Genomic DNA, 12512 nt, shown 5'->3' on the forward strand with positions numbered 1-12512 from the left:
TTTATTTTTTGATATCTTAGATCATATCTCGGGTGAGTCAATAGGGTTGTTTATTGCAATTGGACAAAAATCAATGGGTAAAAATTTAGAGACTTAACTTTAAACTTGACATATATTATTAATTTCGTCTCAAATTATAGATATTCATCTACTTAATTAACTAAATTTAAATATATTTTCAATCATAAACTAAACAAATATTATAACTTATTAATTTGTTATAATTGAATGATTTAATAAATTATATAATACTATATTATATATTTTTCAAAAGTATAGCAACATATTCGTTGTTCAAGAAGAATAGAATAGGACGTACATACGCATAGATCTATGAAATAGAAAAAACTGTTTTTAATTGAGCTTCCACTTTGCAGAACATGATTTCAGTACTGTATTTCAAAAGTGATGATTCTATATTTGATGATGTGGTCTCACTATATTTCAAAAGTGAGATTTTTTACAAAAGCAAAATAAAATAAAAATATTACCACATTCTGAATTTAACTATTTTTATCCACCAATCAAAATTTGAAAAAAAAAAACTGCAAAAAAGAAGAAGAAGAAGAAGAAGAACCTCTGGCATGGCAATAATGCTTACGATTCAAAATACTGATCTCTGCGAGACTTCAATCTCTTCAATACTCTATCAATGGTGATATCAAATGCATCTTTAACACTCCCTAAATCTTTACCTGGCGTTGCGTAAACAAATTTAGGAAGAAGATTAATCAACGTCTCTCTCATTTCCTTCACCTTATCTTTATGAATCCCTTGCAAAACTTGCAGAATCAAACTCCCATTTGTATCTCTCACATTATCATGATCGATGAACACTGTATAACTCTCCGCCATCCATGGCAGATGCCATTCATACTGACCTTTAAATGTTCCTCTCCAGAAATAAACCGGGATTGAACCAGCTAACATACAGTCAAAAGTAGACCGTCTAGTTAACCCATCTCCTCGAGGCTGTAAGCAGAAATCGGAATCTAGAAACGCTTCCATAATCGCCGGAGCTCCGTCGGAACACACGGTGGTGGCGCAGTCGACGGCGAGGCAGTTTTCTTCGGATTTACAGTAATCCATTAGTACTCCTCGGAAATCGTTTTTGATTTTCTCACGCTTAGCTCCGACGAAGGAGAAGAGCTTTGTACGGTCGTAGTTCCGGATGTAATTCTGCCATTGGACTATATCGGATTCAGATCTCGGGTGAAAAGCTGTTGGATAAGGTACGCTTTCTTCTAAATCGTCATTTTGATGCTTTTCTACTGATAAACGGAACACATTCTTCATCAATGGCATGTAAAGCAAACTCGATCCCCATTCCGAATCGTTAGCAGTTAATCGTCGGAAATCCCAAGTTAATCGGCCAAGCATAATGAAGTGATCTACTCCGTTAGCTCTAGTAAAAGTCGGCTGCTCTTTCAACCAATCGAGAACCATTTCACTTTTCCGATCTCGATCTTTCGCCGTATAATTAAACCACAAAAACTTCCCAATATCAAGTCCGGCGTAAAACGGAATATAAAACCCCGTTGCTTTTTCCGGATCCATAATCCTGCACTTATGACTCAACATTCTGTTATGATAAATAACCTCAGCAGCATACATGTCAGTCCAGTACCAAGCTGGAGTGATATCTTCCGGTACAACGCGTTCGAGCCCAGTAGCACTGGGCCCGAACCCACCGTTGGAAACCGCTTTACAGCGCGATTTCCACGGGTCTAGTTCCTCACATTTGTCAATAAACTCCGTGTTGAAAGTAGCAGGTAGGTCGTAGACGTAGACGTAACCGGATTGGCAGTCCGGGTTGAGTGCTACCAGCTGTTGGGAGTTGGACGGCGGTGGATGAGGCGGAGAGGAGCGGATGAGGAAGAAGAGGATTAAGATCTGGAGGAATATGGTAATAAGAAGCCATACACAGTGAGTTAAAGGGATTTGAGATTTGACGGTGTGGAAAGCGTGTTTGAGCTCAAAGGTTAGTTTGGATTTCTTAGAAGAATCATGATGATGTTCGTTACTGTTGCTGGATCTCTTCGAGAGATTCAGCTGCAGCATCGTTGTTTAACACTAAAAGAGACAATGAAAATGATAATCACAACGATGACAAATGTTATGAAACTGCGAAAGAGAGCAAGCTTAAGATTGGTGTTTCAAAGGAGCTAACAAGTAGTACGATTTGCTTATAACTAGCTACCTAGTTAGGTTTATTATTAAACCTGGAAAAAAAAAATGACTCAATGTTTCTCCTTTTGTGTCTGTGAGTCTGTGTGAATATTTTGAACGTATTTGACTGTTGTCATTTTATGGGTTTGAATTTCTAGAGGTAAACGTAAATTTTTACTGTAATTTTATTTTTTATATTGGAGTATTTTATTAAATATTTTAAATTATTAATATTTGATAATATAATTTATGAAATTTTCAAATACACAAATAAGAAATACCATATTGTAAATACTTTTTACTCCATTAAAACCATTTTAAATGATGTAGTTTGACTTAACACTAAAGAGTTTAAGAAAGAAAGAACGATTTTTTAAATTTATGGTTAAAACAATTAATGGATGTTTGTGTAACTATAAATCATTTCATTAAGATAAAATAAATATTATAAAATTAAATTATTACTAAATATAGAAATATGTCATTCTTTTTAAAGCTGAATAAGTAATTTGATCAAATAAGAAAATGCAGCTATCTAGATCAGCATATAGTACTAGTAAAACCAAAGCTCAACAAAAACAATATGCTCAGCGCAAAAGGGATATATACGTAAATCTTTGTTAACTTTATTTTTAGAACATAAAAAAGTTATTTCCGATGCTAAAAATTAGATTCAATAGTATTGAATTCAGAAATGATAACATTATTGTGGATGGTGCCTAAAGGTGATAATAACATTATACTATAGTTTCAATGGGTGACCTTTTTCCAGAAGGCATAAAGCAAGTGCAATAAGTTGGAAAATGACATTTGATTTTTGTAGAGACATCAAGATTATTGTTTAGTATTAAAACGCGGTTTAATTAGATGTATATTAGTAGCAATTGGACAAAATCTCTGAAAGACAGATAGGCAACCAGTAAATAGCTGTTTTTTTTCTTTTATAGTAATTAGTAAACCATATATTATCACATGGAATAGTAAATCTCATCTGCTTTTAAAGGGTTCAGATGAGCACATGCCTGGAGACAAACACAGTTTCACAATGCCTGTGTAATTACTGAAAGATATATTCATTTAATTGTTATATTTACTTCTTCTTTTTTGCCATTTTCTAGGAAGAAGGTAAACCCATCCCAACTCCTCTCTATTTTATTCTCTATTCTTTATATTTGAAGAGTAAAATAGAGAATATCTTCTCCAATTCCTCTCTATTTACCCCTTATGCTCTCCAATTATAGAGAGTTGAATAATATTTCTCCAAATTTAGAGAACTACTATTCATAATTTATATTTCACTTTTTGAATATTATACTATTATTTCTATTATTTTGTAATTAACATATTATTTTTCATATAAGGTCATTAATTAAATATTTAATATTCGAAATTCTTTTAAATGTTATATAACATTTTAAAAATATATTAATTAATATATGCTACTTTCATTCCGAATTAATAATATTTCAAGTATTTTTTAATTTTCATCACATTAAGTGATATAATTTGAAATTATTATTGATTTTCACTATGAAGAATTCTCACAATTTAAATGATAAGATGAAAAACTTAATATAAAAAAAGGATTTATATTATGAAATAAGGAAATAAAAATGAAATGAAAATAATAATATAATATTGAGGAAACAGAACAAGATTCATTTTGCGAGAGTAAGGACTTTGGGTCGAGATCCATGGGTGATGCCATTGTTAAAAGTGAAAAAAAAAAAGATACGAAAGTTGATACAGAACAAAAGAGAAAGTGCAGAAGGGTTTCTTCATCAATTTTTTTTTGCTTTCAGCAAATCAGATTGTTGACTTTTTTTCCGATTTTTGTTGTTCAATCTTTTTCTGATACATATGGGTTCATATCTTTCAATGTATCTAGTTAATTTTAATTTTTAAATTAATGTATAATTTGTTCGTTTCACCTTTATGGTACATTACAATTTTATCATGTACAATATATCGTTTTCAAATATTAGTTTTGATACATAACTCTAATTTATTGAAACACAAATTAGTATGTATCATGTTCATAGTTATGTATTGAATACACAAATATTACAAATTTCGTTATCTTTTACTACCAATACATACACCCAACCCTATTCAACTAGTAGAAGGCTATGTATAGGTAGACACTATCAAATATTACTGTTGATACATAAACACTAATGTTTTATAACAAAATCAGTTTGTATCATAATCATAGTTATGTATATGGCACCAGGGCCGGCTCTATGTATACTTTAAAAAGGCATTGGCCTTAGGCCCCCAATTTTTAGGGGGCCTCAATTTTTTACCAAAAATAAATTATGTGTTAATTTTTTTTATAGAAAAACATTGATTATTTACGATAAAAAGTATATATTTAAAATTATTATTTTATTCTCTTCAACCCCATTCAAATAGAAGAAATCAAGAACATATTGTTTTATTTTCTTACACTCTGTCTACTAATACTCACATTATTTTTTTTTTAACTCCTTTTACACTCTCTTCTTTAAATTGTTGATAAGTTAGAGTAATATTCTGTCAAAAATATCAATTAATAGTCGAAAAGTGTTGAACAAATTAAATTGTAAATTCTTTTTCCATTTCCTCTTAAATTTTCAAGCATTACAACAACCATAGTAAATTGTGGGGTAACCAAATTATCAACTTCATCAAAGCTATGGTTCTAACTCTTATATTTATTTGAAATTTGTCAACTTATTACTTGTAGAACTATGATAACAATTCATATAATGATTGCCCGAGTAAAATAATATTTTTCAACATTGAATAATAAAATCTTATTTAAAACTAATAATTGAAAAAGAAATCGAATAAATAATTTATATATAAAAAAGATATTAAGTAATACTTTGCATTTAAAAATGTAAGAAAAATAAATTTTAAATAAATGCATGTGAAGTTTATTTAGATTTTAGGCCTCTAATTAAGATTTTGCTTTAGGCCTCCGATTACGTTGAGCCGCCCCTGTATGGCACATAACTTTGTTATGTATACAACATAGTTATGTATCAGATGTTGTGATGTACCACATGTTGTTAAGTATCTGCAACACTGTTTTATCAATAAATTAGTGCATATCATATTCATAGTTTTTTTTTTGTATATGATACATAACTATATAAAATTGTCGATTTTTTTTTAATCTGTTACAATTTGTGAGAGATTTGAGAGAAGAAAATTTGAAATTTGAATTGTTTGGAGCTGTTATTTGGGAGAGATTGATATCAGTTTGATTTGCATGATTTGGGGAACTGACATTTTAAATTTTATATTTATTTCCTTTTTAATCTCAACAAACTAGTTGTATAATGTATCAAATGTGAAGAATAAGATGTATCCGGATGGCAACAATTTTAAGGGATTTTTGTAAATTGAAAAAGAGTAGGGATAAGATGTAATTTGCTCCTTACACTATGGGATTCCTAAAAATTATACTTTATTTCTATTATTTTGTAATTAACATATTATTTTTCATATAAGGTCATTAATTAAATATCTAATATTTGAAATTCTTTTAAATGTTATATAACATTTTAAAAATATATTAATTAATATATACTACTTTCATTCTGAATTAATAATATTTCAAGTATTTTTTAATTTTTATCACATTAAGTGATATAATTTGAAATTATTATTGATTTTCACTATGAAGAATTCTCACAATTTAAATGATAAGATGAAAAACTTAATATAAAAAAAAAGATTTATATTATGAAATAAGGAAAGAAAAATGAAATGAAAATAATAATATAATATTAAGGAAAGAGAACAAGATTCATTTTACGAGAGTAAAATAGATAATTTGATTGAAGTTGATTGTATGAAAAAATAGAAAACTCTATATTTGTAAAGTAAAATAGAAGGTAGAGTTGGAGATGCCCTAAATGGTATATATCATGTTGGCACATGAATGGACACAACTAAATTATACTTCCATTTTTTTTTCTTTGCCTAACAACTATCGAGTAAAAACTTAATGGTCAAAAGACATTCGATAAATTTGAAACGATACATTAAAAATTAGCATAATGATCTTTGCACAAGAATAAAAAAAAAGAGTAAAAACTTAATGCATAGAATTTTATATTTTCTTTAAGACTTTAAGACATATAATCAAGGTTAAAATAATAAAACGTTTTGTTATTTTCTAAAAGTGAATAGTTTTCTATCTAAACTAAATAAAAATAATCCCATATTTTGAAAGGAACCATTTGAGAGGAAGATATTGGAATGAACGGATGAGAAATATGAGTGGATTTCACGTCCTTAAATAGAGTGTAAATAATAATAATAATAATAATGGGGTCACCGCCTACGGCCTATACATTGAACCAACGAACCAATAAGCCTATGCATATTCGCAATGTGGCAATATTCCTCCACCACAAATTTCTTTAGATAGGGCCTCATCACAAATTGGGTCCTCTTCATTTATTCATCCCGTGACTTAGAATAATTATTGATTTTCTTTTTGGAAATTCAATTGTACACAGAATGAATCGTATTAGGAAAAGCAAGTTCTTGAGTTGCAATTTTGAGAGTAATAGAATGAAAATTTGATGTCCTTCATGGGAAGGAAAAAAGATATATTTATAATATAATTGTAGGTAACGTCTTGTGTGTATTTCACGCTTCTTAATTTGCATGTTAAAATTGTTACGTTCGTTTGTTGGGAGAGACTGTTGAATCCTCATAAAACGTTTATTTATTTCAAAGACTTGATAAACTTCACCTCCTGACTTATTGCTTTAAAGTCGTTTGTCGACCGATAGAAGCCGTCGCGGAGCTAAGAATTTCACATGTCCAGAAATAGCACAATAAAAGCTCTTTTAAAAAAGCTTTCATACTCCATAAAAGGTGATTTCAGGCTTGTGGGTGACACTCATAGAAGCCGTGCTTCTCTCCAATTAAGTCGGTGGCAAACTTGCTTCATTACTTCAAACATTTGATGGATACGAATAATATTTATAGGTGCAGCTTAAGGTTGTGCCTGACCTGAGAAATGTATATGTACCTTGAATTATGTCCTTTTGCATGTTTATTTGTGTTTTTAATGTAAAAATATTGTTTCATAGGTATCTATTGTCATAAAAATGGCCAAAACAAGGAAAAACTGTGAAATGTTTCAAAAAAAATAAAAAATCACTATATTGTCTATATACTGATTTACCTATGATCTTGTGTGAAATGTATAACGTCTCCATCACAAATATCCTTCAATCTCCTCCATACGTAGACATCACAAATATATTTTCTATGTGTTCTTCCTAACGGGCATGTGCTAACTAGCCAGTTTAAAAGCTTTGAAGAAGGAAGAATCGTTAAACATCCAGGCAGGGGCTACCTTATTGACTTTGAACTTCTTGTGGTATAGTTTTCTGTCAATTTATCACATTCAATGAACACTACACCAAAAAATTATGTTTAATTGCTGTAGGATAATTAATTAATGAAGGAAATAATATTACGCAAGGTAATAATATATGCACAAGTGAAAGACTCAACAATAGTTTTATAGAATAAGTTTATTAATCTACAAATAGTAGGTAGGAGGCTTTATTCAATAACTCAATGACTCTTGTAATTTTTGTACATTGAAAATATGTAACAAGGCACCCCTATTTATAATACTAACAACCAAAGTAAACTAGGACTAGGAACCTATAAAACTAACAAATCCTAATTAAACACAAATAAGGAAATACCATAAATAATAAATCCTAAACTAGTAAGGAATCCTAAACTACTTAGGAATCCTAATCTTGGTTTATTTCCTACATAGCCTCCCTTAAACCAAGATCTTCAAATGTAACCATGCCTAGCATCTTCTTCAATTTTATGAACAACTCCAATTTTAATGGCTTTGTGAATATATCAACAACTTGTTCTTCGGTCTTGCAATATTCAACCATTATCTCTTTATCTTGGACCAAGTCACGAATGAAGTGCCATTTGATGTCAATGTGTTTGCTATGGCCATGAAAAATTGAATTCTTTGTTAACGCAATTGCAGACTTGCTATCAAAGAATATTTTTGTAGGACTATCTTGCTTGTGTTGAAGAAATCCAATCATCCTTCTCAATCATAATGCTTGTGTAGCACTACTTGTTGCGGTCATATACTCTGCTTCAGCAGTTGATAAAGCAACAACTTGTTATTTCTTTGAAGACCATGAAAATACACTAGATCCCAAATAAAATGCATAGCTAGAAGTACTTTTTCTTTGCATCATATCTCCAGGCAAATCACTATCAGTAAATCCAAACAAGATTACTATCATTAGTCTTTGAATAAAATATGCCATCAGAGTGTGTATCTTGAATATATCTCAAAATTTTCTTGGCAGCTTGCAAGTGAGATTGACGCGGAAACTCCATAAATCTGCTAATTAATAAGTAATATCATTGACGCGGAAACTCCATAAATCTGTAAATATTAAATCATCCACGTATAAGCACACAATGAGAATGTCTCCATTAGTATTGAATTTTATGTATAATGTATGCCCATAAGGAAATCTATGAAAATCATGTCCCATAAAATAAGAATCAATGCCATATAATGCATTCTTCAACTTGTAAACTTTATTTTCTAAACCTTTTTGACATATCCCATAGGCTGCTCAACATACACTTCTTCCTCAAGAACACTATTCAAGAAAGCAGATTTAACATCCATTTGATGTATTTTTCAATAGTTATTTGTAGTGAGAGAAATAATCATTCGAATAGTATCAAGTCTAGAAACAGGAGCAAATACCTCAAAATAATCAATAACTGCCTTATGTTTGTGTCCTTTAACAACTAATCTTGCCTTAAAGCGGTCTACTTCTCCAGATGGTTTGTATTTGATTTTGTATACCCACTTGATTTCAATTTGTTGTTTTGCAGGCGATAAATTTTTCAACTTTCAAGTGTTATTTTTCTCAATAGCACCAATTTCTTCATCCATTGCATTCATCCAATGATCATCTTTGGCAGCTTACTCAAAAGTAATTGGATCACAATCGACAAATAGTGCAAAGTTCATAGTATCTTCATTGAACAAATTTTTATTATTGTCAACAACATAATCATGTAAACGGACTGGTAGTTGGCGATTTCTTTGTGGACGAATCGATGTTTCTGTTTGATCAGGAAGAGCTACTTGTTCATCTTGATATCTGCTAGAACTTCCTTCCTCCATAGTTGAAACTATTGGTTCAGTCCTAGGCAACTCAAAATTTTTCTTTGACCATTCTCAAATATTGTATTCATCAAAAGTTACACCTCTATTAATAATTACCTTTCATGTATCTAGATAAAATAACTTGTAACATTTTGTCTCATGACTGTAGCCAATAAAGATACATTTTTTGCCTTATCATCTAATTTCTTTCTCAAAACATCAGGGACATGAGCATAAGCAAGACAACCAAACACTTTTAGATGAGATATATTTGATTTCTTACCAGTCCAAACTTCTAGTGGAGTCTTTCCAAATTTGGATCGAGTTGGACATCTGTTTAGCACATAAATCGCACATAAGACAGCTTCTGCGCAGAATTCTTTGGGAATATATTTGAAATGCATCATTGATCTCATCATATCCATTACTGTTTTATTTTTTGTTTCAACTACACCATTTTATTGAGGAGTATATGAATGATGTTTAATGTCACACTTCTTCAAATAGTCATCACAAAAAAGAAACTCAGTGCCCCTATTAGTTCTTAATATCTTAACAAAGTGTCAACTTTGCCTTTCTACGTAAACTTTAAAGATTTTGAAGACTTCACATGTATCAGACTTATTTTTCAAAAAATATACCTAAGTTTTTCGTCTAAAATCATCAATAAAAGTAATAAAGTATTTACTACCTCCATTGGAAGGAACTTCAACCGAACACAAGTCTGAGTGAATTAGCGCCAATGATGCATTAACCCTCCAGGCTTTGCCTTTTTGAAAAGGTTCTCTATACTTCTTTCCCAAAATGCAAGACTCACAGTTTGTATCAGGAAAATCAACAGAAGGCAAACCGTCAACTGGTTTATTTCTTGCAAGATATTTCGAACTTTCAAAATTCAGATGCCCAAAGCGTAGATGCCACAACCAAGTATCATTAGAGTTCACAGAACTAAAGCAAGGTAAATCTCCATGGTTGAGATAAAGAGGCCATAAACGACTTTGATTTATTTTTACCGTTACAATTAATCCTAATTTATCATCACTGATAGTGCCAATTCCATACTTAAATCGCAAGTCATATCCTTTTTTTGTCAGTTGTCCTAAACTTAACAAATTATGATGAAGATTTGGAACATAATAAACATCAGATACAAAGTGAGAAGAGTCATTTTTTGAAGTAATTGAAATTTTTCCTTTTTCCAACAGAATGCACTTTAGAGTTATTACCAAGTCTTACGATAACTCTAAATGATTCATCTAGATCAACAAATAATTCCTTATCCCCAGACATATGGTTGCTACACCTAGAATCTATAAACCATTCGTTCTCTTTTTTTTCTTCTATTTCTGAGTTAGAGAATAATAAAGTCTCTTGTTTATCTCCGTAATTTTCAGCCAATTTTGCATGTACTTCTCTATTACCAGACTTTTTAAACCAACAATCTCTTGATAGTGTCCAAATTTTTCCATAATTATGACACTAAATTATTGATTTGTCATGTCTCTGAAAATTTTGATTATTTTGTTGTTCCTTCTTAAAATTATTATTATTATTCTGTTAGTATGAATAATTACCTCTACCACGACCTCGAAAATTTTCTATGTTCCATTGCCCTCTACCTCTGAAATTTTGATCCCTTTAATTTGTCTCAGTCAAATTTGATATTTCTTCTTTTGAATTAGGTTGATCCACCTTTACTTGCAATACTTCATCAAATTTTTCTATCGTCTGTTGATTCAAGGACATCTCGTATGTCATCAATTTCCCTTCTAAATCATCAAGTGTCAAAGTGCTAAGATCTTTGGTGGCCTCAAGAACAATTTTTTTGGTGTGAAATTTTGTACTCAATGATCATAGTATTTCTTCAATAATTTTCATTTGATCTATATTTTCTCTATTAGTTCTCATATCGTTGACAATATTAGTTACCCTTGTAAAAAATTCTTTGACGGATTTAGTTGAGTTCATTTGAGTTAACTCATATTGTCTTCTAAGCTCTTGCAGTTTGACTCTTTTTACACTTGCGGAACCTCGATGTGAATTCTCTAAAATTGTCCAAGCCTCTTTCGCTGACTTAGCATGTAAAATTTTACTATATACATGCAATTCAGCCTTGCTATCAAGATAAAAACGTATCTTATCATCAAATTATCTATTTTTCTCCAATTGTTTTGTAGCTTCACTAGTTAGTGTTGTGCCTTCTGGGACTTCCAGGATTCCTTTTTCAATAATAGACCATAATTCAACAACTTTGAAAAAATGCATCATTTGTGAATGCCAAAACTCAAAATTATTTTTTCCATCAAATGCCAAAAACGGGACAAGGGGCTATATATGGACTACTCATATTCTTTTATATATGTTGAATCTCACATAGGGCTTTTATAAGGATCACACACAAGCTCTGATACCAATTTGAAGGAAATAATATTACGCAAGGTAATAAATATGCACAAGTGAAAGACCCAACAATAGTTTTATAGAAGAAACATATTAATCTACAAATAGTAGGTAAGAGACTTTATTCAATAACTTAATGACTTTTGTAATTTTTGTACATTGAAAATATATAACAAGGCACCCCTATTTATAATATTAACAACTAAAGTAAACTAGGACTAGGAACCTATAAAACTAACAAATCCTAATTAAACATAAATAAGAAAATACCATAAATAATATATCATAAACTACTTAGGAATCCTAATCTTGATTTATTTTCTACAATTAATGTCAATAAAGACATTAACCTTTTTGTTAATGTGCATATTTATTGCGATGTTTTTAAGGTAGACAATAGTCATGTCAAAGGGTAACTAATCTTTCTTTCTTTTTTTCTCATCCCTTCCTAGGAGCTCCCAGCTTTTTGTTTGCTTAGTGACTCAGAGTTGTGTTTACCATCCGAGAAACACCCTCTTGTTGAAAGAGTAATTAATCTTGGAAAAATTACCTAAATACACATTTTTTTAATCATAATTTCTAAAATTTCCTAACATTTTAAAAAAATAATCAAAAATCCCCTTTCGCATACATCATTTCCTCTCATTGATACTTCCCTATTCCCTCTTGGATATATCCCTTCACTCTCGAATGCATCCCTCCACTCTATAATACATCCCTCCTCTATGTATTTGAATATCATAAATCCTCT

General features: G+C 30.5%; 1 protein-coding gene across 1 annotated transcript; it reads right to left on the minus strand.

Annotated features, from left to right (window-relative positions):
* Window positions 1–597: 597 nt before the first annotated feature.
* LOC102586643 (xyloglucan galactosyltransferase KATAMARI1-like) lies at window positions 598–2061 on the minus strand. Its single transcript, XM_006357928.2, has one exon. It carries the CDS (start codon window positions 2059–2061, stop codon window positions 598–600), a length of 1464 nt encoding a protein of 487 aa, XP_006357990.1.
* Between the last annotated feature and the right edge of the window lie 10451 nt (window positions 2062–12512).

Source organism: Solanum tuberosum, unplaced genomic scaffold (genome assembly GCF_000226075.1).
Source record: "Solanum tuberosum cultivar DM 1-3 516 R44 unplaced genomic scaffold, SolTub_3.0 scf00262, whole genome shotgun sequence".
NCBI lineage: Eukaryota > Viridiplantae > Streptophyta > Magnoliopsida > Solanales > Solanaceae > Solanum > Solanum tuberosum.